General features: G+C 38.7%; 1 protein-coding gene across 2 annotated transcripts in view; it reads left to right on the plus strand.

Annotated features, from left to right (window-relative positions):
• Window positions 1-69: 69 nt before the first annotated feature.
• LOC144053130 (FYVE, RhoGEF and PH domain-containing protein 4-like) overlaps window positions 70-26,225 on the plus strand; it is a 58,616-nt gene continuing 32,460 nt past the window's right edge. The window contains exon 1 of one of the 2 annotated variants that reach the window (XM_077567225.1): window positions 70-1,541. In XM_077567225.1, the coding sequence (XP_077423351.1) occupies window positions 1,445-1,541 (97 nt within the window). In that variant the 5' untranslated portion in view covers window positions 70-1,444. Of the gene's footprint in view, window positions 1,542-25,717; window positions 25,843-26,225 lie in introns of those variants that run through there. The other variant, XM_077567224.1, reaches the window with a different exon arrangement.

Genomic DNA, 26,225 nt, shown 5'->3' on the forward strand with positions numbered 1-26,225 from the left:
GCTGAAAGGTATTCATTGAACATTATATTGTGTTGGTTGCAGTGAGTGGTATGGAAATGTAGAGCATTATAGTGGGAAGTGTTACTAAAATTTTACCCCTCTTACGTGGCTAATTAAAGTTACCTCATTCCACTTATAAGATGCAGAGCAGGGGGAAAAAAGTTTGCCTCTTTTCGCAGAGAAGGGATGAATGTTTGTTGTCTTTACAATCCAAAACAAATGTCCAAATCCAAAAACGTGGCACTACCATAGCAAGAGTGATAAAGTGAGAAGATACTGAAAGCTGTGGTTGATCAAACAGTACAATATTCTACTGCATTTTACTTTAGTCCTGTAGGTGGCGGTGTTGCTCATAAAGTAGTTTATAATTGACGGCAAGAGAAAAAAAAACATTGCCACTGGAATTTGGGGTTTCTGCTAGCCTAGCAATACAAAGCAACATTTAAAGACCTGCTCTATTTGTATTAGTTTTGTTATGTTTAAAGAAATTAATAAAAATGACGCCCGTCGTACCCATAGTATTTAAAAAATAATAATCTGTGCTTGTGCTTGGCGATGTCATGATCTGCCTTATGGGGCTGTTGCTCAATTCTTGCTACAGTTGCTGAATGACATTGCCATTATGTGATAATTTAATTTTGTTACTTGCCTAGAACATTTGAGTACTTTAATTGTGAGAATACAATAAACACAAAGCATCGGGGTTTAGGTTCGTTTTATTCATATTCAAACAACATATGAAATTAACAAGACATCAGTGAAATACCTACTGTAAATGCCTCAGTATGTCTCTACAACTGAATCAAAAAACTTTTGCAATTGGCTACAAACCTGATTTTCATCCACAGTGAGTGAGCGTTATTAGATTTTTAGTGCTATGCTGTTTGTGACTTGTGAATCCCTTACCAAACAATTGTTCTCTGAACTATACATTTGACCAAAACAAATAAGTTAAACCTATATTTCATAATGCACTTTAGTTGCCATTTGGCAGACAGGCTATATAATAGGCCCATATTTCTCTCTAGGTGACAGTGAAAATAATTTAAGAGGAAAATGTGTGCATTTTAGCGTCACTTTTCAGAATTTGCTAAAAGTTTTCAAACAATTTTTAACAGTGGCTAAATTTGTTGGTAGGTGCTTTTTTTTGCAACTTGCTAGAGTCGTTTTAAAATAAAAGTGCTAAGTTGGGGGCTGTCAGTAGGTGGAGTCAGCCTCGCTCGCTAGCAATGACGTCATTAAGGAAAAGTAGTTGACACACCTGACACATGCATACAACTGTACTCCGTACGTACAAACGCCACATGTTTTATTCCCTTTTTACCACAGCGTTGTCGCGTCACCCTTTTTTATTAAAAGAGAAACATTTTAAAGGGGAGTTTGAAGATTTTTTTGTTTTACGTGTCAGTGGCTCCTTGTGAATGAGTCTAATTTGGGAGTCTCGATGCTGGAGGAGCGTTCGTCACAAACAAGCATGGAGGGCTTTAGTAGAGTCGCTTTTCGCAGGAAACAAGAAAGTCTAGAGGTGGAAGGAGACACAGGTGAGCTCGTAGGTTTTCTACCTCAAGTGATGCTGGTTCTTTCTTGACAATTTAAATGTGCTTAATCTGCTACACGTTGATGTGTTATGACTATGACGATAAATTTGTATCAGTGTTGTGAATATGGAAACATTGTGGTGAGCAAACAAGACAGTTACGTATATTTTTTTCCCTATGTTTATACACCACTGCTAAGTGGCTGAGCAGGTATGAATGTTTGCAGGCAAGTTACAGCCTGTTGTGACTGCAAACTGGAGGGCTCAAGTTCTCCCCCCCACTGTGACTAACAAGCAAAGTACAAGGTGGTGTTTCCACGTTTTAATTATTATTAGTTAACGTTCTGCAGGCTAGTTTTTACAATGCTGATTTTCTTTTTCTTTTTTTTGTGTGGGTTGGGGCATTTGCTTTCTGCAAGTGTATTAGCAGGGAGTAGCAGCTTATGTCTGAGCTGGCTACTCTGCATGTGCAAACATGCAAGTGAGAACAGTGCCTGCACTTGTAATGTGAACTTCGCTCTCTTGTTATGTATCTAAAGAGTGTGCAGGGTTCGGGTAATACAGTAGTTGGCAATGACATCCAAGTCTCTGCTGGTCTAAACATTTTCACAACAACTTACGCCACCTAAATTGTTCCATCAAATTACAATACTTTATTCTCAATTTGTCTATTCTCTTCATTTGGTATCCTTTCTCTTGGACGGATTCAATGTTGGACTATACTGTACTTTTTTCCCCAGAGTTTATATAGCTGCACGCTCTCCAGAGTTCAATTAAAGAGTCAAACGAACCCTGACTGAGAGGGGAAACATGTCTGGGAATAGTTATTGTCTATTCCTGTAGTGTTAATAAAACTCTGTTTAGTGAGTTGAAAATAAGTACAGTACTCTTTCCCAGTGGTAAGTATTTAACTATTTTAGGTGTTAAAAGCTCACTCAAACTGGGATTTGATCCCCAGTAGCCAAAATCTTAAATAAGTAGTGCATCCCATCTAGCTGTCTCATCTCTTGATGAATCGTAATGGTGATCAAAAATCTTGGTAAAATACTTGAGAACATGACAACCAAAAGTACATCAGTTATTCGACAAACCAGTGGAATTGACATCACTGCAAGTCCAACTTTGAGAACACCTCTTTTTGGAGAGATCATTTCAGCCATGTCACTGGGGACCAGTCACTTCTGTGAGTGAAAATTGACTTCATGGGCCCAAACTCCTTTTGTTTGAATGTCAGTTTCCCAGTGATAAGTGAGGAGGAGGAGGGCGGAAATGACATTGACTCATTTCTTAAAATGGAAGAGTGCAAGGTACAAAAGCTAAGTCAAATATTGGAAGATCAACTCTTAGAAATAGCACCTACTCTAGACACCATTTCACTCTGAAAATGTTAAAATTACATTTTGGGAGTTAAAATCAACTCCCAAAAATTTAAGCCTACAATTTGAACACTCCAATTTTGGCTGTGTACAGAATTAACAGTGTCAATTTCAACAATGTCTTTCTGACCACTAGTCATAATTACTTTTGAATATTTTTCCCCCAGATATTTGTAATGTAGTTGTGGTTAGTTGAAACTACGGCAATTCAGTTTGGGCCAGTCAAAACGGAATTACCAAAATGACAGATATCTGCAAAATTGTTAAATTTTTTCATTTACAGGTATATATTTTGCCTAGTTAAAACTTAACACACCATTTGTCCTGGGTGAAATTATGTTGCACATATCTGAAATGCCAATTGTGGGTAGGAGGGATTTATTTAGGGATATCTAAAATGTTATTTTTGATTAGGCAAAACTGAATTACACATACAGTACATGTAGTTAGTTAGTTAGTCTAATCAGAGTTCATCTTGTATCTGACACAATGTCAGGCTAATTAGCAATATTCAAATTTCTTTTTCACAGAGCCACCTTACAAAAGGATTCCTCAAATTGATTGGTCAGACCAAAACGTGTTACAGCCAAGCCTATTTCGGTTAGCAAACACATCTGTCACCACTAAGACTGAATATTGGCTGTCGATCAAAACTGGGTGTTCTTAGATATAAATGCAGAATGTTGCTACTGAACTGGGTTTTAGATTGTGAAGGCGCCGCTAAAGGAGTGAATGTTTATTTGCTCTTATTCTGATGCAGTTTGCCTGAGTAAACTTGGGCGAAGAATGTGTACTGAAAAACAAGAACTGCTGAGTAATTATTCACCACGTTTAATTTGCTTCCGTGCTGAGTTAGTATGACTGTTAACAATCAGCAATCTCCCATTGTGCCTTTTTGATCCAGTTCTAATGTTTTTTTCCATAGTGGGAGTGACTATCAAATCAAATCAAGTATTTGCCATCATGCATTAAGCCCAATACTAAAATATTTTGTTATTTAAAAATCCTGTGAGGTCGTATTTATTCAAAGAAGTGAAATGATTCCAAAGCTCTTTTGGCATTTTTAGAAAAGGTCATTATTCAATAATTACTCCCTGTATAAGCAATTCATTTAGCACCTTTTTTTTTTTTTACTAAGTAAACAAATAGCAACTTGATGATGTGTGTGGGTCATTCCAGAATTTGAGGACATTTTACGTCCCACCAATCCAATTTTAACTAATCCATATACAAAATACTAACATGCAGTTTCTGAGTGAAATTACTTGTCCTGGGACTAAATCTTAAATAAATAAATAAAAAACTAAGAAATGTTTGATTGTACATTTAGAACAGATATAAAAATTGTGATTAATTGTGAGTTAACTAGTAAAGTCATGCGATTAATTACGATAAAAAAATGTAACCGCCTGAAGCCCCGAATTTTTAATTATTATTAAAAAAAAATTAATGAATTTATGACAGTGAATGAGTTATTTATTTATTTACATAATACCGTTTGTCCTCTTGGACAGCAGCAACACCTAGCTGAACAGCTATCCAGCTTCTACTCCTGAGAGAAAGCTAGCATTTGTCCAGATTTGCAACCCCGTTGCTGTGATAAGAGTGACGACGGCGTTGCACTACATTAACAGGGTGGTGATAAAAATTGTACTATTGATCTGTAAACTGAGCTAATCAAGCCCTACCTATTATTGATGAATACGTATCTTAGAAACAGAAAATTTAGGCTTTGTTTTTCAAGAAGCCCAAATGTCCTCCTCTGGAATGAAGCGTATATGTCATACGTAATTTTTCAGGATGTCTCGTTGAGGACAAAGATCCCCTAATGTATTTGCTTCGAGGCATTATGAATGAATATGAAGAAGCTGATTTACAGTGCTTGCCTTTACACCTCAATAGTGTGCAGTTTGTTGCTGTTAAAAGCATTAAGAGTGTAGTGGAGCGAGTGGTACTGTGAGGGCAACCTAATCGGTGTACAATAATGGAGCTTTTTGTTTAGCGTCTGCTTGGATAATAGCAGTGGGACTGCAGTATATGAATCAAGACTGTGTTGGCAGCAGTTGTTGTTGTGGTCTGAGTGACGCTCATTCATCCTCAGCTGAACCCTTCTACTGTCCTCTCCTGGCTTTAACTCACTTCTGACGACACTGTGTTCACTTCATGACTACTCCAACAGGAATTCCAGTTATGAGCCGTCTGTCGATACCACGTAGGTTATGTCATTTTTATGATTAGTTTTACTCTGTGATCTTGAGTGAGCTTATGGTACTGTGATTTATAGGTCAGGGAACATTGCCACCTGAAATTTCATAAAAGATAGCAAATGGTGCTATTGTGAGCATTCAAACTCAAAAGTCTGTGTAATTTGTAATTGGTCCAACAGAGGGCGGTAAATACAGGCGAATGTTTCAATCGCTTTCCTTTTTTTTTTGCTTGTTGCACATCATACACGTTTATCCGCTCATGACCTTCTGGGGCATTTTTTTGTACATTTCTTTTTAACTTTTACTTGTAGTCATCCTGGCTATGTTTAATTTTTAGTTATTCTTTGCTGTCTTGTTTTTGTTTGCTTTGTTTTTAATCTACATACTCTTTTTTTAATGAGTCTTTATTATTATCATTATTTTTTTATTTTTTTACATGCCCTAAAATATACAAACGGAAAATGGCTGTTAATATATGTTTATATATGTTATATAAGTTTATATTTGAGTCTTTTCAAACAGATTCAGCCATCTGTGTGTGCGGGCGGGACAGGTTTGAGGTTATATTTTTTTGGACTGCTTCAAAATATTTTTTAATGTGGAATAGATATTTGTTTGTAGCATCTTATTGATATGGGACACTTCCCGCCTTGTCAAAAATATTAGTGGATCTGGTCACTATCCGCTTCAGGCGGGCCATTCACATTGCCACTGATGCTACCAACTCGACCAGTCGGAGTGGGGTGAGCTTTTGTACTTGTTAAGAGCCCCAGGTGGATAATTGTATTGGAAACATCAATTTTAAAGCATCATATAGCTTGGCAAAGTGTCATTTGCCATTGAGTTAAAACATGTCATTAAAGTTCCACTGCAGTTGGTACCCATGTGAAGCGTACCCAAAACAGAAAATTTTAATACAAAATTCAATTGAACTTACCGTGTATCAGGTCAATTAACTACATTAGGATTGTTGTTATAAGAGTTGTATTTCATAGTTGGTGGCTGATGTCATATTAAACAGACTTTTTTTGCACTTTACTGGTTGTGGAACTGTACCACAGAATTGAAGCAAACAACGTTAGCGTCTCTAGCGATACACAAAAGATTATCAGTGGCAGCACAGGGTCTGTCTCAGCCTTTCCACATGCGTTTCCTGACTACACTGTGTGTTGTTTCCCCTCCTCCTGCCATTGTTAAGTTCTTTCCCAAAAAACTACAGTATTCCGTTTGACCTTACCGGCAAGCTCAGCCTGCTCAACTGTTTGAGGATGGAACTCGAGAAGAACGACGACGTGAAGAACAGTTTTCTCTCAACTTTCTGAAATGGTGGATATCCCCTTTGCAGAAGGAGCGAACCACGTGGAGGTGTTAGTGGATTACATAGTGTACCTGTCTTTAGTTTACATCAGCAGAGCATCTTGCTTTGGCTTTAGCTCTTTGTTCGCAGGATGTGGAGTGGAAAAGAGAATTTTTGCAAAACGGAGAACATTTTAGAACCAGATCTACGCATTATGATCAAAACTTGAACATGATGTGTAATTGTGCTATTTTGACTGGTCTTACAGCCAACGTGGACTGTTTGGTCACTAATTACTGGAAGGTTTCAGCTGAGATGTTTTACTTGAGCTGAACAAGCGAGCCATCACACTATAGGTGGCAGAAGATCTGTTTTTGGTTTCTGATTTTGGATTGACAATGAAGAGGCGGCGCAAGTACTGGTTCTGGAGACGGAAAAGTAAAAACGCAAAGATGTGTCTGCTCTGCTGTTATGGTAAGATTTATTTGATGAAAGATGAATTTTTGTTGTTATGATTTTCCTCTTTCTTACAGTGTTGTGTTTTTTTTTTAATATAATTTATTTCAACTTAAGTGCATTAAAAATCTTTAGAAAGCAAGATGTAATGATGTTCTTTCTATTGCTCACCATTTCTTTTTCTGTTAGTCTTGCTGATTGATCCGTTGGAGGCCGGACCAAAACAAGTAAAAAATAATGGTTCAAAAAAAAAACCTTCATCCGAATGAGGTAGAAATGATCTTCATCGCTCTAATTTGTGTTTGAAAGTTGTCTTTGTTCAGCAGTGCTGCTGAAGTGCAGCAGTGACCGGTTTACTAATGTGAATGTTTGGCTATCTATCAGAATAGCTGGTTCACCGAGCCATAGTATTTGTCTCCATGTGGACGAGCTCGCTGCTGCAAAGCAATGAAGCGCAGTCCGAGGGGGCATGCTGGATAAAAAAGCAGTTTTGTCTACAGAGGCCTGGGAACCATTCCTCACTACGCACTTTTTTTTCCATCCACTCTGGCCTTTTGGCCACCGTCCCTGAAGGCCCGTTACCCAACTGTGTTTGTGTTGTGTGTGTTTTTGTGCAGCGGTAAAGGGCACAAATTATATGCATGGATGTGTGTTGAAGTGTTCACCTTTCTTAGGGTGTATTGTTGGAGTGCTCCATCTAGTCTCTCCTTTTCCTATTTAAAGAGCAAAAGAGAAAACACTCAAGCATTCTGCTTGCGTTCTCGCCGGCAGGAAGGAAAAGGCTGGGAACGCCGGCCAGCCAGCCCGAGTCCTTTCACCACACTTATTGTTCCAACGTGGGAGTGGGTGTCACATGATCAAGTGACACCCACTTGTCTGAATCAGTGTGGGGCTACGCTTTTAATAGTGTTTGAGTTGTCATTCACCTTGTACTGAGGTCCTCAAAAGGTTGTATTTGACTAATTAACTCAGCATGTTTCAGCGGTGTGGTTGACTAATCACTTCCAGAGGCAAAAACAAACAAAAAACATGATCTGGGATTTTAAGTACTGTACCATAAAGTACTTTTTTTTTGGATGGATGGTTTATTTATCCACAAGTAAAAATTGTTTAAATCACCAATATTTCCCAGCATCACAGAATGTGAGTCATGCATGTAACCAGCATGACATGAGCCAGTGGGTGACGGTTGGGAAATGTATGCAAGATGACAATGGCGGGAGCATACTGTGATGGATGACTGTGATGACATACTTGTATGTAATGTCTAAACAAGCCATGGCCGCAGGCCTACTCTTTCACACAGTGTACGGTTTATATTCCACAAAAGGACATGTGACTTTTCAAAATGAAGTGCAGTCAGTTGTCTGGGCTCATCAAGATTGAAGACTTTCTGAAATCCAGCTAGCAAAGTTAGTCAAATACTTTATTCTATGTATGATAATGTCCAGAATATTTCCAACTTCTGGATTGCCCAGTAAACATTTTTACTTGAAAGTGCTATCATTTCAGGAGCATCTGTAATAGGATCTAATCGAATGTTTTCCACTCAAGAACATTACAGGTTCTAAAATTATTTGATATACTGCATATATAGTAGAATACAAGTGTGCCACTTCCAAAGCTTTATCAATCATTCTGGGCATGGTTAGTTTAATCCAATTCATGGTCGAAAAAGACCATCAGGTTTCTGGTGAAATTGTCATCCTCCTTGTGCACGGTTGGGAGGGTTACTTTTAAAATGTAATTTAATGTAAAAAATGCAGTTAGTAACGTAATCCAGGTAACATAATATTAAAGTAATGTAACTGGATTACTTTTGGATTACTCCAATATTGAGTATGCTCATGAAGACAAAATAAAAATAAATATCACCACAATATATATATTATATACAATGTGCCCCTGCTATTTGCAGGTGATAGGGACCCGGGCAGCCTACAAATAGCAAAAATCCTTGTGTAATTAAAAAGCATGTAGGCTATTGATTGATTGATTGAAGGCCATATGCTGTTTTCGAACTGTCACTGAAAGCAACAACACCCCACAGTTTGATAGATAGATAGATAGATAGATAGATAGATAGATAGATAGATAGATGCATGACATCAACTGCAAAATGAACTTTTATCCCAGTCACAATTTTAGCCGTGTATATGTTGTGCATGATGTTTAAATAGTGAATTGGTGGGAAGAAGATTTTTTTGGAAGGTGTAACTCACATTATGGTTGTAGGCTAGCAGGCTAGCTAGCAAGAAGCTACAGCGCGTAGCATTCCGCCGGACTCTGTTCAACCTTCTCAGGTTTTCAACTCCTCTTCTTTCTCTCTGATCCTCCTCCTTGTTCACCTTCCTCTGTCCTCTTTTTGCCACACAACTTTGCTTCCCAATTAGGATGCCTTCCTTCCATAACGTTCATCCATTTTTGATACCACTTATCCTTGTCAAGGTGGTGGGCAGTTGAAGCCTATTCTAGCCAAATTTGATTGAAAGGCAGACTAAACTCTGGATCGGTTCCAATCAATCGTATCCAGACAGACAACCTTTCACTTTCGCATCACTTTTCAGATCGTCACTGAGTGTGAACGGAACCCAAATGGCCTGCATACAAGTCATGTGAATGGACTACTACACCATAAGTGACGCCATCATTAGCATTTACTCGTTTCCCCAATTTTGAACGCAAACTCATCGGTTCACGACCCACTTCCTCCATATCGTGAAGTTGCAACTCCGCTGTATGTATTTATTTCATAAATAAAAGTCAGTCAAAGTGTCTTGTGACACACTCAACGATTGGTCGTCTGGCGTCCGCGATGCTTCACGACCACAATGTAGAAAGTCTGGCATATCAGCATTTTTGATTGTCTGGCCACATAGTGTGTTCTACGTTGAATTCAACGACCGATAGCAAGAATAGCAAGTACTCACTTGCGTTTGGCAGTAGGCTTGAGGTGCGTTCAAAGACCACTCAAACAGTAGGACATTGCAAATATACATAGAAAAACTCATTCATAGCACCAAACAGCAATGACTAGTACCTGAGTACATTGCAGGCCCTGCGTGGAAATATTTTAGAATTTATTTGCCAGTGCAGAAAAAGACACAAAAAAAAATAGATTATGAATCGGTTACTGGCTTGGTGGCGGAGCATGGCACATAATAGACAACCATGTTGATCATTCTTTTGCAAAGTAAGAACTTCTGTGTGCAAATAACTTATTTTGCAATTAATGCAAAGATAATTGTCTGCTTTCGTGAAGGTCTACAGAATATTTGCTGTCGAAAGGCTAAAATTCAAAAGATTTTGACAGTTTTAAGTTGATGTGAGTAATTGATTATCAAAATAGTTGTCAATTAATTTGATAATCAAGTGATATAGTAATGTTAGTAATATTTTTACAGCAACAATTGTATAACAATTGCATCTTGCAGGTGAATAATGTCATGGCTTCATTAAGCGTTTGAATTTAAGCCTGATTGTCAAATCAGTTCAGTAAGATCAACTGTGATTGCTCATCCAAAACATGAACTCATTCACTGCTATTGACGGCTATAGATGTCAAAAATTCATTTGAACTATTTCTATTAGTTTCACTTTTTTTCTCCACTTTTGTTAACATGAGTATGAAAACCTAGAATTTTTTTTATTGTACATTGATTACTATTGAGTTAACTAGTGAATTCATGTGGTTAATTACAATTAAACATTTTAATCACCTGATGCCGCTAATTAGAAAAAGAAGAAAATAAAAAATATATATATATTATTTAAAAATTCTGGGAGTCAGACGATTATTTTTTTTAATTTGTAATTAATCGCATGACTTCAATAGTTAACTCATTATTAATTACAAAAAACATGTGAAACTAATAGCAATATAGTTCAAATGAATTTTTGACGTCTATGGCAGTGAACGAGTTAATTATTCACCTGAAGGGGAAAATGGCAAATCCTTGTTATGCAACTTAATTTAAGACTTTTAAAGCCTTTGCAGTCTACTAATTCAAATAGGTATACAGATGATGAGTAACTGCCTTAATTTGAAGCACAGAGGAATAGCAGCATTTCCCTGTCAACAAGCTATTAACGTAACAATTAAGGATCTTCATCGTTGTAATTTGTAGAACTGAATCATATCCACCGAAAGTTGCTTGTAAATGCAGAATTTTGTATTACATTCAAATAAGAATATACAGGTGAGTGCACTGTTATTTTACACAGATTGATTAATCCAAGCGTTTCCTGCTGAGAAAGATGATAAAAGCTAAGACGGCTAGCTTAATGAAAGCAACGAGGCATCTTCTGCATTCAGACGCTCCTCAAGCACTGTCAATAACTACATGCTTGAGTGCATTTGCTTATCACTGCTCGTTCAGATTGACAGCAAGGGAGGGTGTAGGCGTGTGTCCCAGGCTGATTAGAGGAAGCAATCCAGTGCAGCTTGTGTCTGTGATGCGGGGGCAGATGCTTAACCAGACGCGCTGCTTGCCTGCCGTCAGCTGTTCCCCGATGCACATGCACAGTGTGTGTTCGGGGGGGAGCTGTGCATTTTCAGACAACACTGACCATTCATCATTAACCCTCATAAACAGCAGGAGAGAAGATGGGGGGAAAAAAAGGTTGTGTATCTGAGATGCATGCATACAGATGAGCCAGATTTGATTAACTCATTCACTGCCATTGACGGCTATAGATGTCCAAAATTCATTAGTTTAGCATTTTTTTCCCCACTTTTGTTAACAAAGGTATGAAAACCTAGAAAAAACTTATTTGTTATTAATCTTGAGTTAACTAGTAAAGTCATGCGATTAATTACAATTTAAAAACATTTAATCACCTGACGCCCCTAATTTTTAATAATCTTTTCTTTTCTTTTCTTTATCGTGAGTTAACTAGTAAAGTCATGCGATTAATTACAATTTTAAAAATTAATCACCCGATGCCCCTAATTTTTAAATAATCTTTTCTTAAAAAATTTAAAAAATTAGGGGCGTCAGGCGATTAAAATTTGTCATCGTAATTAATCGCATGACTTCACTAGTTAACTCCCGATTTTATATCTGTTCTGAATATACAATAAAAAAAATTCTAGGTATTCATACTCTTGTGAACGAAAGTGGGAAAAACCTAATAGAAATAGTTCAAATGAATTTTTGACGTCTATAGCCGTCAATGGCAGTGAATGAGTTAATGATGTATATAGAGATGTGGTGGGCAATAGCCTGCAGCCATTTTGCTGACATCTTGGAATAAAGCAGAAAAGATGGATTGGAGTAGTGAGAGCATGCTGTGGGTGTGAGCCAGCCACACGGACGAGCGAGGTGGCGAAAGGAGGAACACCTGCTGTAGTTTGAAAGTGGCAGATAAGGTGTGAGACATTTTGACGTCAGTGTCACTTTTTCGCCGCGTTGCTGCTCCCGATGGGCGGAAAATATTAAGCAGGTGGTTAAGACAAGACGTATGTAGAAACATAAGATGGGAGTGTGTGACATTTCTTGGACTGTCTACGGTTTGCTTTTTGGAAAACTACTGACCCCACATGTAAAGTATGATTATGGTCCTCCTTGGGTACATTAGAATAGAATAGAATACTTTGTTATGAAATGGGTTTTGTTGGTGGTAAGGTACTTTTCCCTGTTAGATGCCCACATGTGTTGGATTGTAAATAGGCCCTTTATTCACAATGTAAAAATCCATACATGTTCAAAGTTACAATGAAAACAAGTGTTGATCGTATTTCAAATCAATGTATTACATTGTCTTGTAAATGGGCTTAATTGTCGTGACAATTTCACCATTGAAGTAATGTCCATGTCAGGGGCCAGGTGGCCATCAGGAATTTCGGGAGTTTTCTGAGTGGCCGATCAATTTTTCTGCCCGTCCTCACACCCCAAACCCCACCACTCCCTCCCCATCGAATGAATAGTTTTTCACCACATGTCGCCATGCGCACTGCCTTCCCCCGTCAACGAGCGACTAATAGTAATTGCTGTCTGTTGCCCCCCCATCCCCTGGACGAATAGGATTCGGTGCATGCCACCAGTCGTCCGTAACCCACTCCCCACCCCCATGTTAAGCAATATTCACCACTATATGGCAAGACACCATTAAGACCTTTAAACACACCTACTGTATTAAACTAGCTTGTCATATTATTTTACATTAGTTATACCAGTGAATTAAGTGTGTGTATGTGCGTGCGTGCATGAGCAAGCGAGCTGACCTTTGAGTGCTCATGACTCTGCACTCTACATGCCCAGGAAGTAACTCTTCATTTTCTGTATATAGCAGCCAGATTTCCTGTCTAAAGTTTACACACACACACCGACATTTGTACAGAGACCTGCAGGCAACTCAGCTCACTTATGGCGATGTTGAAATCTGGATGCACTTACACTCTTCCGGTCGTCATTAATTACCGTGTCGTGTAATGAGGCCTGCACAGCCTCAAATATTTCTGTGAGTTTTGGTGGTGGTGTATGTGGCATACAATCAAGGATGTGTGAGGGGGGAATTTAGTTCAGACAGGGTTAGAGTTTAACAGCTACTGATAGACCGCTAGCTAGCGATCAACAGTACAATAGAATGTCAATGGTTGAGCGCAATCCATTTCCGGATGCGAGTCAACGTCCGAAATCGAGACTTTCTTGCCCATAGGAAAAAAACATGCTATTATGAAATACTGTATTCCATGGTCAGACAGGCAATATTATATGGAGGCCTACTTACTATGTAGTCTATTTTCAAGTAAGATTTTTGGTCTAATTTTAAATATTTTCATACATAAGGCGCTCCAGGTTTTGAGGTGCATTGTTTTTCTGAAGTATTCCATGTTAAATAGTAGGGGTGGGATTCTTTGACTGCCTCACGATTCGATTCCGATTTTTGGGTCTGCGATCGATTCAGAATCGAACGGTTTTCGCTTCAAAATGATTTGATTGACAATGATTTTTGCTTCAATCTATAAATGTGCAAGGAATTGTAATCTACTCCAGTCTGACTCGCTAATGCTAATTAGCGCGCTACTCGCTGCACTTTTACAACTCAAAAGAACACTGCAAAAAACATCTTTTATTGGAATAACTTGATCGTGACTTTTTCCTTCTACTCTCTAATGACGGCTACAACTTCACAGTGTATTAGACCGCGTGGACGCTGCCCCTCAGTGGCCAAACCGGGTACAACATGAAATAAAGGCACACACAGATTAAAGGCATGACAGTATAAAATTATTTAAATAAAATTGATTTTGGGACATTTAAAATCGATTCTGAATCGTACTAAATGAGAATCGCGATTCTTATGACAATCTATTTTTTTGGGCACACCCCTTTTAAATAGTTTATTCAAATTGTACTGTATGTTTATTTGATAGATTTAGCGCTATTATGCTGGTTTCAGACCGTACATGATCGCTAGTCTGGTGGTTGTATTCGTGGTAGAGTGGTTGTCCCCCAACCCAGAGGTTGCGGGTTCTATCCCATGCCATTGTGATCACGTCGAAGTATCCTTGAGCAAGATACTGAACCCCCAGTTGCTCCTGATGCTGCGCGATCTGTAGGCGAATGCAGAGTCGAATGTATAGCGCTTTGAGGGCCTTGTAAGGTGGAAAAGCGCTATTTAAATTTAAAGTACCATTTACCATTACCTTGGCTAAGGCTATATGCTATCTTGGTTGACAGTTTAACAGCTGTAAACAAGTCAATGCGCTCACTATTATCCAAACTTTTTTTTTTTTTTTTGCCCAGTCCTGCTTTTGGAAGCTGGCTGTGCCACTTCCTTCATGCCGGTCCGGTCCCACATTGCAACATGGGAAATATGCCGCCAGAAAAGCTCAGCTTGCATTGGGTCTAAGCAGCAACTGAAAAATTAGGCTAGTAGGACTACGTTTCCAATTTCTTAAGACACTAGAAGTGATTAAAATCTGAAATGAAAATGTGAACTTGAATGCTAAAGTAAATAGGAAGTAATTTAACTTTGTTTCCCCTGTGGTCCCTACATTGTAACATCGTACCTCCAGAAAACGCGAACAATAGGCTAGTAGGACTACATTTCTTATAATTCTTAGACACGGAAGCAGGAAGTAGTTCTAGTTTCGGTATGACAAAAACTCAGGCCTGCTAGCAATGTGCCAAATTGAATGAGAACGCAAACATCATAGAGAGGAATTCGAATCAAAGATGACAAACTGAAAAGCCGACATCCATCCATAAAAGGTGCTTCGGATTATAAGGCGCGCTGTTGATTTTTGAGAAAATGAAAGGAGTGCCTTATGGTCCAAAAAATACAGTAATTGCTGTTAAAAAAATGAAGCAAAAAACAAAACACTTAGATGCTTCAGCTCAGCAGGGCATTGTTTTGTATTAAGCATAGCAAAAAAAGCATCATAATGGCAAAGATAACGCAAAATGGTACTTATTAGTTAACTTTGGATTCCAGCTGAAGAAAGGTCTGATGAGGTACGCCTAGGTCTGTTGTGGCATGATATCGATAACGGCAACGTTGTGTTTGACATTTGAAGGTTATTTTGCCAGAAGATTGAGAATGAATTGTGTAACAATTTGAAACTGTGTGCCACTATATTGTAGTGTGATATGAAGAAAACAAGAAATGGGAAGAGTGAAAGGTTCAAGACTAAAATGTCACGAAAGGTCGATTGACTCATTCTCTGTCATCATTACATATTCTTCTTTTAATATATTTCACAAGAGGTGATCCTGTGTTGAAGTTGACGACTTTTTCCTTTCAAGGATCGTGCTTAAACAATCACTATTCAGCCACAACGGGAGGTGTTGTGTGTCATGACAGACGCCCTCTGAGAGGCTCTGAAGATGACTTTTCTCTCAAACAGATCAATTCGTCATCATCTCTCTCTCTCTCTCTCTCTCTCTCTCTCTCTCTCTCTCTCTCTCTCTCTCTCTCTCTCTCTCTCTCTCTCTCTCTCTCTCTCTCTCTCTCTCTCTCTCTCTCTCTCTCTCTCTCTCTCTCTCGCTCAAGCCGCTGTGCCTCATGTGTCAAACGACCCTCTCTTTGGGGGTTGCTTAGCTTAGCGTTCCACATCTTGTATGCGCTATGGCCGGCAGCAGTATCCAGGGGCAGCAGATGAGTGTGGCCATTGCCCACCCCCACCCCCCCCCCATCATCCTACACAATGGGACCGATTGTCCATGCGACACACACACGCACAGAGGGGGCTTTGCTGTGCTCGTGGGTTGACTACCCCCCCACTACCACCATATGCCCCATCTCCACTGGAATGTGATTATCTTCCGTCGCTGCGGAGAAGAAGGCTGAGCAGCGCGAGAAGCATAAAAGAAAAGAGAGAGAGAGAGAGACGAGAGAGAGAGAGACGAGAGGTTGAGTCAGTGTCACTGAGAGGAGGGAGTGACGAAAGGAAGGGAGGATGCGAGCATTGCAGCCAGGCAGCAGCATACCGGCAGCTTCAACCTGCTCACCGGCTCTGGAAGCCTTTTTTAGGGCGGGAGTACATTTTCCGCTCTGAATCCGACCGGTGGGACTGGACACGATCTCCACACAGGTTGGTGCTTATTACCGGCATGTAGGCTACAATGCAGTCAGAGGGCGTTGGGTTGACTGGGCTGACGTGAAGCGGTGCCGCAACCAGAAAGGTGTTGTCGGTGCGACTCTCAGCTGCATTTAAATTGCGCTAAAAAAAAAATCGCGACACGCACGCACGTAATGCTTTTCCTTTGGAGAGTCGGCTGCTGTTTACCACAGTTTGCTGCGTCAGCTGTGGGAGAATATGCACTGTTGAGTGTGTTGGTACACTCGTGTGTATGTCTGTGTGTGCGTTTTCCCTGTGGTGCGCTGGTTCTAATGAAGAGAATGGTATTCGTCACTGCCATGGCAACGATCACCTGTTTGAACGGTCTCTGACGCTAGCAGCCTGGACAGCTACTATGCTGTATGTTATGTTAGCATCAGCACCAATTGGGAATTGTGAGTTGTGCTTGCAACATTGACATATGCTAAAATGACCTGACTCATTTGGAATAGAAATGGATGGACATTGGGGCAACGTATCATTTTATTGAGAACCACAAATGAATGCTTCTTCAACAAGAGGATTTCAGAGAAATGAGTCCCTTAAGTTGCTTTAGGCAAACTTTGATTCTTATTGTTGTTTTTTATAGTGACATCACTGAACGAACATGCATTTTTAAATGATTTCTAAACTAAAGACAGTCTTATTTACTTGTCATATTTAACTATTAATGCTGTAATGGCAAACCTAATTAGGGGTGTGCCAAAAAAATCGATTCAGAATCAATTTTAAATGGCCCAAAATCGATTTTATTTAAATTATTTTACACTATCTTGCCTTGTCTGTGCGTGCCTTTATTTGAAGCACTGTTCATGTTGTACCCGATATGGCCACTGAGGGGCAGTGTGGTTCCACGCGGTCTAATACACTGTTAAGTTGTAGCCACAATAGAAAGTAGAAGGAAAAAGTCACTATCAAGTTATTCCAATAAAAGTTTTTTATTCAGCGGGCAGCCGTTCTTTTGAGTGATAAAAGTGTCGCGAGTAGCGCGCTAATTAGCATTAGCGAGTCAGACTGGAGTAGATCATTACAATTCCTCGCACATCTACATATTGAAGCAAAAATCCTTGTTAATCAAATCATTTTGAAGCAAAAATCGTTCTTAATCGAAAAATGGATTCTGGATCGAATCGCAGACCCAAAAATTGGAATTCAGTCGAATCGTGAGACATTCAAAGATAACATTGTCAACTGAACAGAGTGTGCAACAAACCTTAATATGTTTATTTTTAGTTGACACAAACTCACAACAGTGACTGTACTTGCATCTTCAAAGTGCAAATCTCTTAATTCCCTCTTGATGTTTATGGACGCGAGTCTCAATGTGCTGAAAACAATGATGTCACTCCCGCAGACGTGAATGTTAGTTAAAAACTCCCACAATGCATTTCACTGTTCAATCCCAGTTAACTTTCTTAAGTGTTCTATTTAAGTGACTTTAGTGAGTAGCCTACTAGAGTGTTTGTGCTCACATTAGTTTTCAATCAAATGTGAGCGTGAGAAAGGCACCGTTGCCGAGAAGTGTGCGCTGTTTATCTAAGTCTTGCTCACTACTGCATCCTGCAGGCAGTTAGCTGCATTTGCTTGAATTGGTACAAAATGGCAGTCTTTCTGAAATGCTGCTTTTACCTGTACGTATGCATGCTACAAAGTAACTATCGCTGGCATTTGAAGAGTAACTGTAGCCTGATTACTTGTTTGGAAAAAGAAATCAATTACATTTGATTACATTGTAGAATAACACTACTGTCACTAATGAATACATATTACTATCATGGCCAGATTCTGCTGTTTCGGAGGTAAATTTAATGCGTCAGTTGTCCAATGTGTCCATTTTGTAGCACGTTGTAAAAACTTTTTAATGAACAAAGTTTGTTATGTTGATTGCAAATTTGTGATTTTAATGAGCCCATAATGCACTGCAAATCCCATCATTTTCATCATAATTTTTTATGTTGTTATCTTGTTGAGAGAATCAAATTGTGGTCTCGCTTGGTACGCAGAAATGCACTTTTGTGATGTGAAGTGAAAAAGAAGTGCGCATATTAAAATGAGAACATGTTTCTCAAGTGAAACTAAAAAGAGGAATTTGTGCGTACAAATAGAAGTGTGATCTGTCATCGCCTCATTTCATTAGCACTTTATTTTTCTCATCTTTAGCACATTATGTTAGATAAATAAACTAATTACTGTGTACTTCGTCTTCCCCTTGTACTGCAAAGGCCAAAGTCAAAATAAAATGCTATGTCATGCCCAATGCAAAGGCACTGGCTCCTTTTTTGGCAGAGAGTCAAGTTGCTGTTTTGTCCTCTCCTTAGTACAGCGGTTTTCTGCTGGCACCGACCAGAAATGCTGATTCAGTTTGACACCTTATCCCCCCCCTTCCCCCAGGTGTCAAATGCAGTGTGGTGTGTGTGGGTGTGCGCGCACAACCTTGTCATTTGTGAGTTTGTGTAGGACAAAGTTATGACACAGAATAACGTTGTTGTTTTTTCACAGATGAATCATATCCTAAACATATCTTAAATGGCTGCAAATATTTTTTTCAGCAGGCCACATACCATAACACTATATTCAATATGTCCTTTTCAATCATAAAAAAAAACACCAACTACATTAAAATGTCAATTTTTTTTTTTTAAACATAAATTAAGATTAAATGGTTAAATAATACAAAACGTGACCCTTGTCGTGACTCTAAAACCAGAATGCCAGCAGCATTATCCACATTGTGTTAATTTTGAGTGAAAATAGGACACATTAAGATTTATGAAGACAACCTTTGCAGTAATCTAACAACCCCAACACACACAAACACACATGCATACACGCCTCCTCCCACTCCCGTGGTCATGTCACGATGAAGATGATATTTGATCTCGTAATGTGGTTGTTATTAGTAAAGCTGTGTGACGGATGGTGAAACTTAGCCATTAGCGCAGCAAGCTAGCTAGCTGAACAATAACAGCTCCGGATGCAATTTCACAGCTTACACGTTTCTTTGTTAATATTATTTAAAATAAATGAGTCCTTCATTGAATACGGTCCAAGCAGTCACCACTTAAGGTCACTTTTAAAGTGTCCTCTTTTGGGAAGCCAAAAGCGGGGCCACTATATTCTGACAATGAATCAACTTGTTGCGTTAAGCTAGCAAGCATCAGCCTCTTACAGTTGTGAGAAGCGCTCAAGTCAAGCCTCTTACCGCATTAAAATTGTAATATACTGCAAAATAATCCAAATGTATGCTTATTTTTTCTGATAACCACCATGTAAGCAACACTCAAAAAAGAGAATTTGTGACCAATTTAATACAATTGCTTCAAGTGGTGACACACGATTGATTTAAGTTAATCCAAAGTGAATATATTAAGTTTAATGAACTCATAATTCATTAAATTTAACATATTCACTTTAGATTAACTTAATTAATTTATCACTTTGTGTGTTACCACTTGAAGCAATTATATTAAGTTGGTCAACAATTCTGTCTTTAATCTTAAATTGGTTAAACAATTCTCTTTTTAGAGTGAGGATCACACAAGAGGGAATTATCTTATACCAACCTTTTAAAAACTGTTTTAGTTACTGATTGGGTTATTGTTTTCCAAAGTGAAAGCAAAGCAGGTGTTTGCAAATGTCTTATTGTCATTCAAAAAAAAAAATCAGAAAGACTGCAGAAATCAGAATAAATAGTGTTGAGAGGCTGAAATCAAAGGGTTTGGACGTTTTTAAGTTTGAAAAAATGTCTAAACGATAACTCGATTATTAAAATACTTGATTAACTAAATCGATTACTTGTCAATTTAATAAACTAATTTTGATACCTTCGAATGTGCAATGTTACGTACATTGTCCGATTGTGTTTAGCATTGCACATTGTATTTAGTGGCCTTAAAGTAAAATACGCTTCACAACCTAAGGCAAGTCCTAATAATTATTCTGACTTCCGCTTGAATGAGCTGCTTTCTATCGAGTAAAATGGCATACATTATTATTTTTTTCATACATCTATAACTCTCAGCATATTGTTGTTTCAGGCTCAGCTTTCAGGAGAAGGCTTTTCTGCGCATTCCAGTTCAGTGCTGAGAATGTGGGCTCCAGAGACTCGAGTCAGAGAGGCTCATTCATACCAAACTCAAGAATCCTGCTGGACACAATGATTCTGTTTGAGTTCTGTCCATGCTGTTTGACGGGCCACTACATTTACTGTTTACTTCATGCATTATGCATCGAGTGAAATCGGATTTGTCTTCATAATTCAGCATAACTCCCTCGCAATTGGGTATTATTGACAGCATGTAGATGATACAGTATGCAGGAATTTTAACTGTGACGATTTTAGTTCTTATCCAAATCGAGGTTCTTTGGATCTAAACAATATACATATAGCCATTTCGTTTCGAACAATTTGATAGGCTAACGTTATAAGATGTGATGTGGTTTAATTTAACATAGATGAGTATGTGGAAAAAATCCTAGTCACTCAGTGAATATCTGGAGAAAAAAACAGCAGGTATCAGTCACTGACAACAAAATATAATTACGCCATGTGCTTATCAACCTTTCACAAATGTCATCTGCTCCGATATTTGTCGCTGCGATGACCAATAGAAAGTTTGGGTTTGTGAGAATTTCTCATGAGGTTATTTTTGGAGATGTTTTAAAGTCAGGAAGTACTCTTGCTTCATGGATGGAACAGTAAGGACTATTTTTGGATGAAAATGGAAAAAGGCTTAAAATGGAAATGACTGCATGGAAAGTGTTAAGAAATCCTTATTGCATTGTCTTAAACACTGAGAGTGTCGTGATTTCAACACATATACACTTTGACCTTATATAACCAGGGCTCACTCTGATTAATCCCCGTTGTTCATTTATGAGAAGTCTGCCAGAGGCCCAGTGAGATGTGCTGATTGGACGAACAGCCTATCGATCGGCACACTTAGACGCTGCCGCCGGGCGGCTGGGATCAGTTCTCCGCAGTAGACTGGTCGGGAGGTCACAGGGTTGATGGTGCGACAAAAAAGAAGAGCTGCAGTGAAAAGGGGGAAGTATTAATAGAGATTGAGAGAACGGGTGTTGCCTATTCATTCTAACAGTCGACCTCTTTCTCCTTGCTCACTAATCAGTCATCTTTGCATCCTTAAATGCTACGAAATCTGTTTTTAACTCATTCGCTGCCATTATAAATGTCAAAAATTAATTTGAACAATTTCTATTAGTTTAACATTTTTCTATGAAAACCTAGAAAAAAATAGTTGTACATTAAGAACAGATACATTTTGTGATTAATCGTGAGTTAACTGGTAAAGTCATGCGATTGATTATGATTAATTTGTTAATTAATTTAATCGCCTGACGCCCCTCGTTTTTAATAATCTTTTCTTTAAAAATACAATTTAAAAAAAATCTTAATTTTTTTTTAAATCTTTTCTTTTAAAAAATAATTAGCATTATTTTCGATTAAAAAAATCATCTTTTCTTTAAAAAATATATTTTAATGTTTTTTTTTCATTTTTAATAATTTCTCCTTTTTTATAATTGTAATTATGTTTTGTTATTTTTAATAATCTTTTGTTTTTACAAGATTATTAAAAATTAGGGACATCAGGCGATTACAATTTTTAATCGTAATTAATCGCATGACTTCTCAAGTTAACTCACGATTAATCACATATTTTATATCTGTTCTAAATGTACAATAAAGAAATGTTTCTAGGTTTTCATACTCTTGTTAACAAAAGTAGGGGGAAAAAAGTTAAACTAATAGAAATAGTTCAAATGAATTTTTGACGTCCATAGCCGTCAATGGCAGTGAATGAGTTAAAAGAAAAACAATTTGTCCATAGTTGTGTTTTAACAGAAGGCAGAAACGGGTTATAATTTTGTCAAACGCAGCTATACTGTTCATGTATAGTGTAAATAACAATGAACTTGTCCCAAATTTTGAACAGCATCGAGCAACGTTCACCAGTAATTTAAATTCATTCAATGTGGAAAAGTGTGTCCCAATGTTTAATTGATTATTTGTTGTACTTTCAAAAGTAGATCAATATGTTGCCTGACTGTAACAGAAGTTTTGTTGCTCTTTTTCTGGATTGTTGCTGCACTTTTCTTGAGAGTATTAAAAAAAAAAAACTTTGTTGTTTGTTACAAAATTCCCCATTTGTTGCGGCGGCTTGTCCTCATTCATTTTCGGGTCATGCTAAAAGTGCATCTTCACGTTTTGGGCTGTGTGGGGGTGCACGCTGGGGGCCACTCATGAGATAGGCAGATATGTATTTTTCATCAGGCACGTGCTTTGCTCAATTTAAATCCAATTGTAGCTGTAATATTATCACTTCTACCATGATGTGTATTAAAATTGCCTGGAGCCGCTGTCCCAATCCGATATGGCGCGATACAAACAAAACTTGCTGCTCTTCACGCATTCTTTTCAGAAAAATCTCTGGCATCCGCATAATGTTTTCTCAACAAAGGGTCTCATCTGGTTGTCTGAGCCACATAAAAAGCTCTACGAGGTCGTTTCATTTTCACTCAATTGTGAATGTGGCCGACCCATAAGTCTTTTGTAATTGTCAATTCCGTGTGGGCAGGACGGCGGGGACACGGCTGCATCTGCTCTCGTTCAATAACCAAGGTCTCACGCATTATTAGCAGCATGAACTAGGATGTAATTAAAGGGGCGTGGTTTGGCATGTAAATGTATCCCCCACATTACTTGCCATTCATTTATTATCCGTACTGCTTTTCATCACTAGGATAGTTCTTTTATGTGTCAATTTCATCTGAATATTTGCTCTCAGTCTAGGAAAATAGGGATACCTGTGCGAGTATTCACTCTTTAAGTTTTCACCACTTGATACATAAAATTTTAGTTAACACAATGACAAAGACCATTCTTTCTGGCGCAGATGATGATTCAACAATGTGTCACTCCTGCAGTACACTGCCGGGGAGGACTTATTAAATGTCAGCTTTAAAAAACAAAAACAAATCCTTAAGTATCGGTGGCTGGTATCGGCCTCCACAAGTAGGCTACCGGACACGTTAAAATAAGGCCAGTATCGGCCCGATATGCATACTTGTCATTGCTACTCGCCCTTCTCTATAGGAAAAGTTTGCAAATACAAAGTCTTAGCTTTAGCTTTGTCACTGCAATATTAGTTAGTTTGGTGACGTTTCCATTTAGATGCTAAATGCTGCTTTTTGGGGTGGGGGCTTTCAATTCAATTTAAAAAAAAAAAAAAAAAATTCTTTAAAAAAAATGAAAGGAGACGAAAATAAGTAAAACTTTATCTGCCCCTTATCAACACAAAAAAATGAACAACACAAAATAAATGACACAAGTTTTATTTGTAAGATGTTATAGTGTGTAACCATACGTTTTTCTTTTGTTCTTTTAACTAGATCTATAGGTGTGAACCCCTGGATGAATATGATATCAATTTTCCTTGTCACTTCACTTTACAACTGTTGTTGTGGCATACGGGTCATTCCATGACTAATCACCTTGTCATAAAGAGTCACAATATCCATACACTCAGATCTTCATTGAAAGGCAAATATTCATTGGTTAGTTAATTTGAATGGCTATTCATTCCAACAATACCTGTTTTGTGACAACTGACCCAGTAGTTCCTGAGGTATACTGCTACATTCAGACCAACAGCGGGGGAGGTGTGCTGGAACGCTTCCTTTGCTAGCATGTCGCTTGGTGAACAAATACTGTAGAGCACTTTAGAGAGTCAACAAAAGAGAGCACCGCCAAGTACTTCTACTTCTTTCCTGGCACTTCACAGCCAGGACGCTATTTTTTCTAGCAGCGCTCTTTATTTCTTTTTTTTTTAGGTACGTGTTTACTTCCGCTTATCCGGCGGCCCGTTGTAGCGCCAAATAGCTTAGCATGCTAAACACTATTGCTACCTCGGTAGTGGTACAGTTCAACAGCACTCAGTATGCTACTTCCTTGTTTACCATTCGGTCCCGGCTGGCCGTGTTGTTGCCAATAGACAGGACGCTATGTGCGATGTAGTCCGCCCCCGAAGCTCATTGGCTGCCGCGAGGCGAAGCGCGAAGAAAATAAAAACATTTAAACTTGGGCGAAAAGTGCGGATTTCTGCCTCGCCCACTGCTCCAAATGCGTCCAACATTCACAACAAAGAAAAACAGATGATCTCAGGCCCCTTTGGCTCAGCACAGGGCAACCTAGCAACAAAAACGCTATCACAGGCAATGCGATCGTGCTGCCGGAAACGCCTCCCCCACTGTTTGTGTGAATGCAGCATACGGGTTCAAGGGAAGGGAAAATATTCAAATTCACCGTGCCGTATCTCCCAAGCCCCTGCTCCGATTGACCTAAAATGTGAGATTTAGCATTGTGAGGTCATTATCAACAAGTACAGCAAGCTTCATTAAAATTCAAATCTGCTTGGTTAAAAAAACTAAAAACTAAAAAAAAAAAATTTTGGGGGGGGGGCATGGAATGACCCATACTCTTCAAGGTCTGCAAATACATTTTTACTAGATTATGTATATAGCATGTATGTTAAAATGTATCTTTTTCTGCGTTTGGGACTGATTTATAAGCAGATTAAGTAGGGATGGGTGAGTACCGATACCAGGTATCAGTATCAGGCCAATACCAGGTCTTAGTTCAAGCAAGGGATAATGCTCTATTGGATGTATAGGTCTTTTGAAATGTACCTGTAATTGTTTTTTGTAATTTTATGTATCAAAACTGCTCGTCGTATTGGCAATTGGTATCGGTGACTACTTGGGTTGAGTACTTGGTACTGGTATCGGTCTGAAAAAAAAGTGTGAGTAGTTAGTATCAGGGTGGTGTCCATATTTCTTGATATAATTTGTAATCGTGTTTGTTAAGCGTGATTGCGCTGGAGAAATGATCATTTTGTACATATTGGATCGTATGCGTGAATGCAGATTGATGTTAAATAGAACTTGTTGTGGTTTACTACATTTCAAGCTTCCACTGTGAATACTATCTTCGCTACCTTCTTAACAACACATTGCACGTCAGGGATTCCGTCCTCTGCATTGGTGTCCCTCATCGTCTGTATTCCCGACTCCCAACCCTAGCATCGCCTTCAATTTATTCTCAGTGAAACATTCAAGTTGACTGTGTGTCTTTGAGGGCAGCTCAGCCCTCCTCCTCTCCCCCCTCCCCGTCATACCTGGAAACCGGTTTGTAAAGTGACGGGGCAGGTACTGTGATGGTAAATACATTCAGTGGGGCTGTCAAGCCAGCTGGTAGTTGATGACATCCGGACTATTTTCAAGAGGAAAAACCTCAAATGTCAACAATATTAGCGAGATGGACGATCATCGTGTGGAGTTTGGTATGTGGAAAGTGCTGCAGTTCTGGAAAGAGGTCTGCTCAGGTACTGTGGACATATTTAATTATTTATTTATTTGCACTACAAGGCTTTTGTTTCCTGTGGCAAACACATGCTGCATTGTTACGTTCGAACCATTCTTAAAGTGGTGTCTTGAGTTCTCGTGGGTATAACAACAAACAGTCCACCATAATGGTGAGAATGTTTTCGTAAAGAAGCAGATGTCGTCTCGGAGTTTTGTTGCTGGTTCTGCTGCTCACAAAGCGTGTTTGAGCACTTTGAGTTGTCATGACACTTTCGGAAGTGAATTACAAAGCTGCTGTCATGAAGAGGAGTCTTCACTCTGCCCATGTCAGCTTGTTGCTATGGAGAGGACCAACACAGAAAAACATGCTTGCAGCAGCATGCATGTCAACGTATGACATAAT

This window comes from Vanacampus margaritifer, chromosome 6, assembly GCF_051991255.1.
Source record: "Vanacampus margaritifer isolate UIUO_Vmar chromosome 6, RoL_Vmar_1.0, whole genome shotgun sequence".
Classification (NCBI taxonomy): domain Eukaryota; kingdom Metazoa; phylum Chordata; class Actinopteri; order Syngnathiformes; family Syngnathidae; genus Vanacampus; species Vanacampus margaritifer.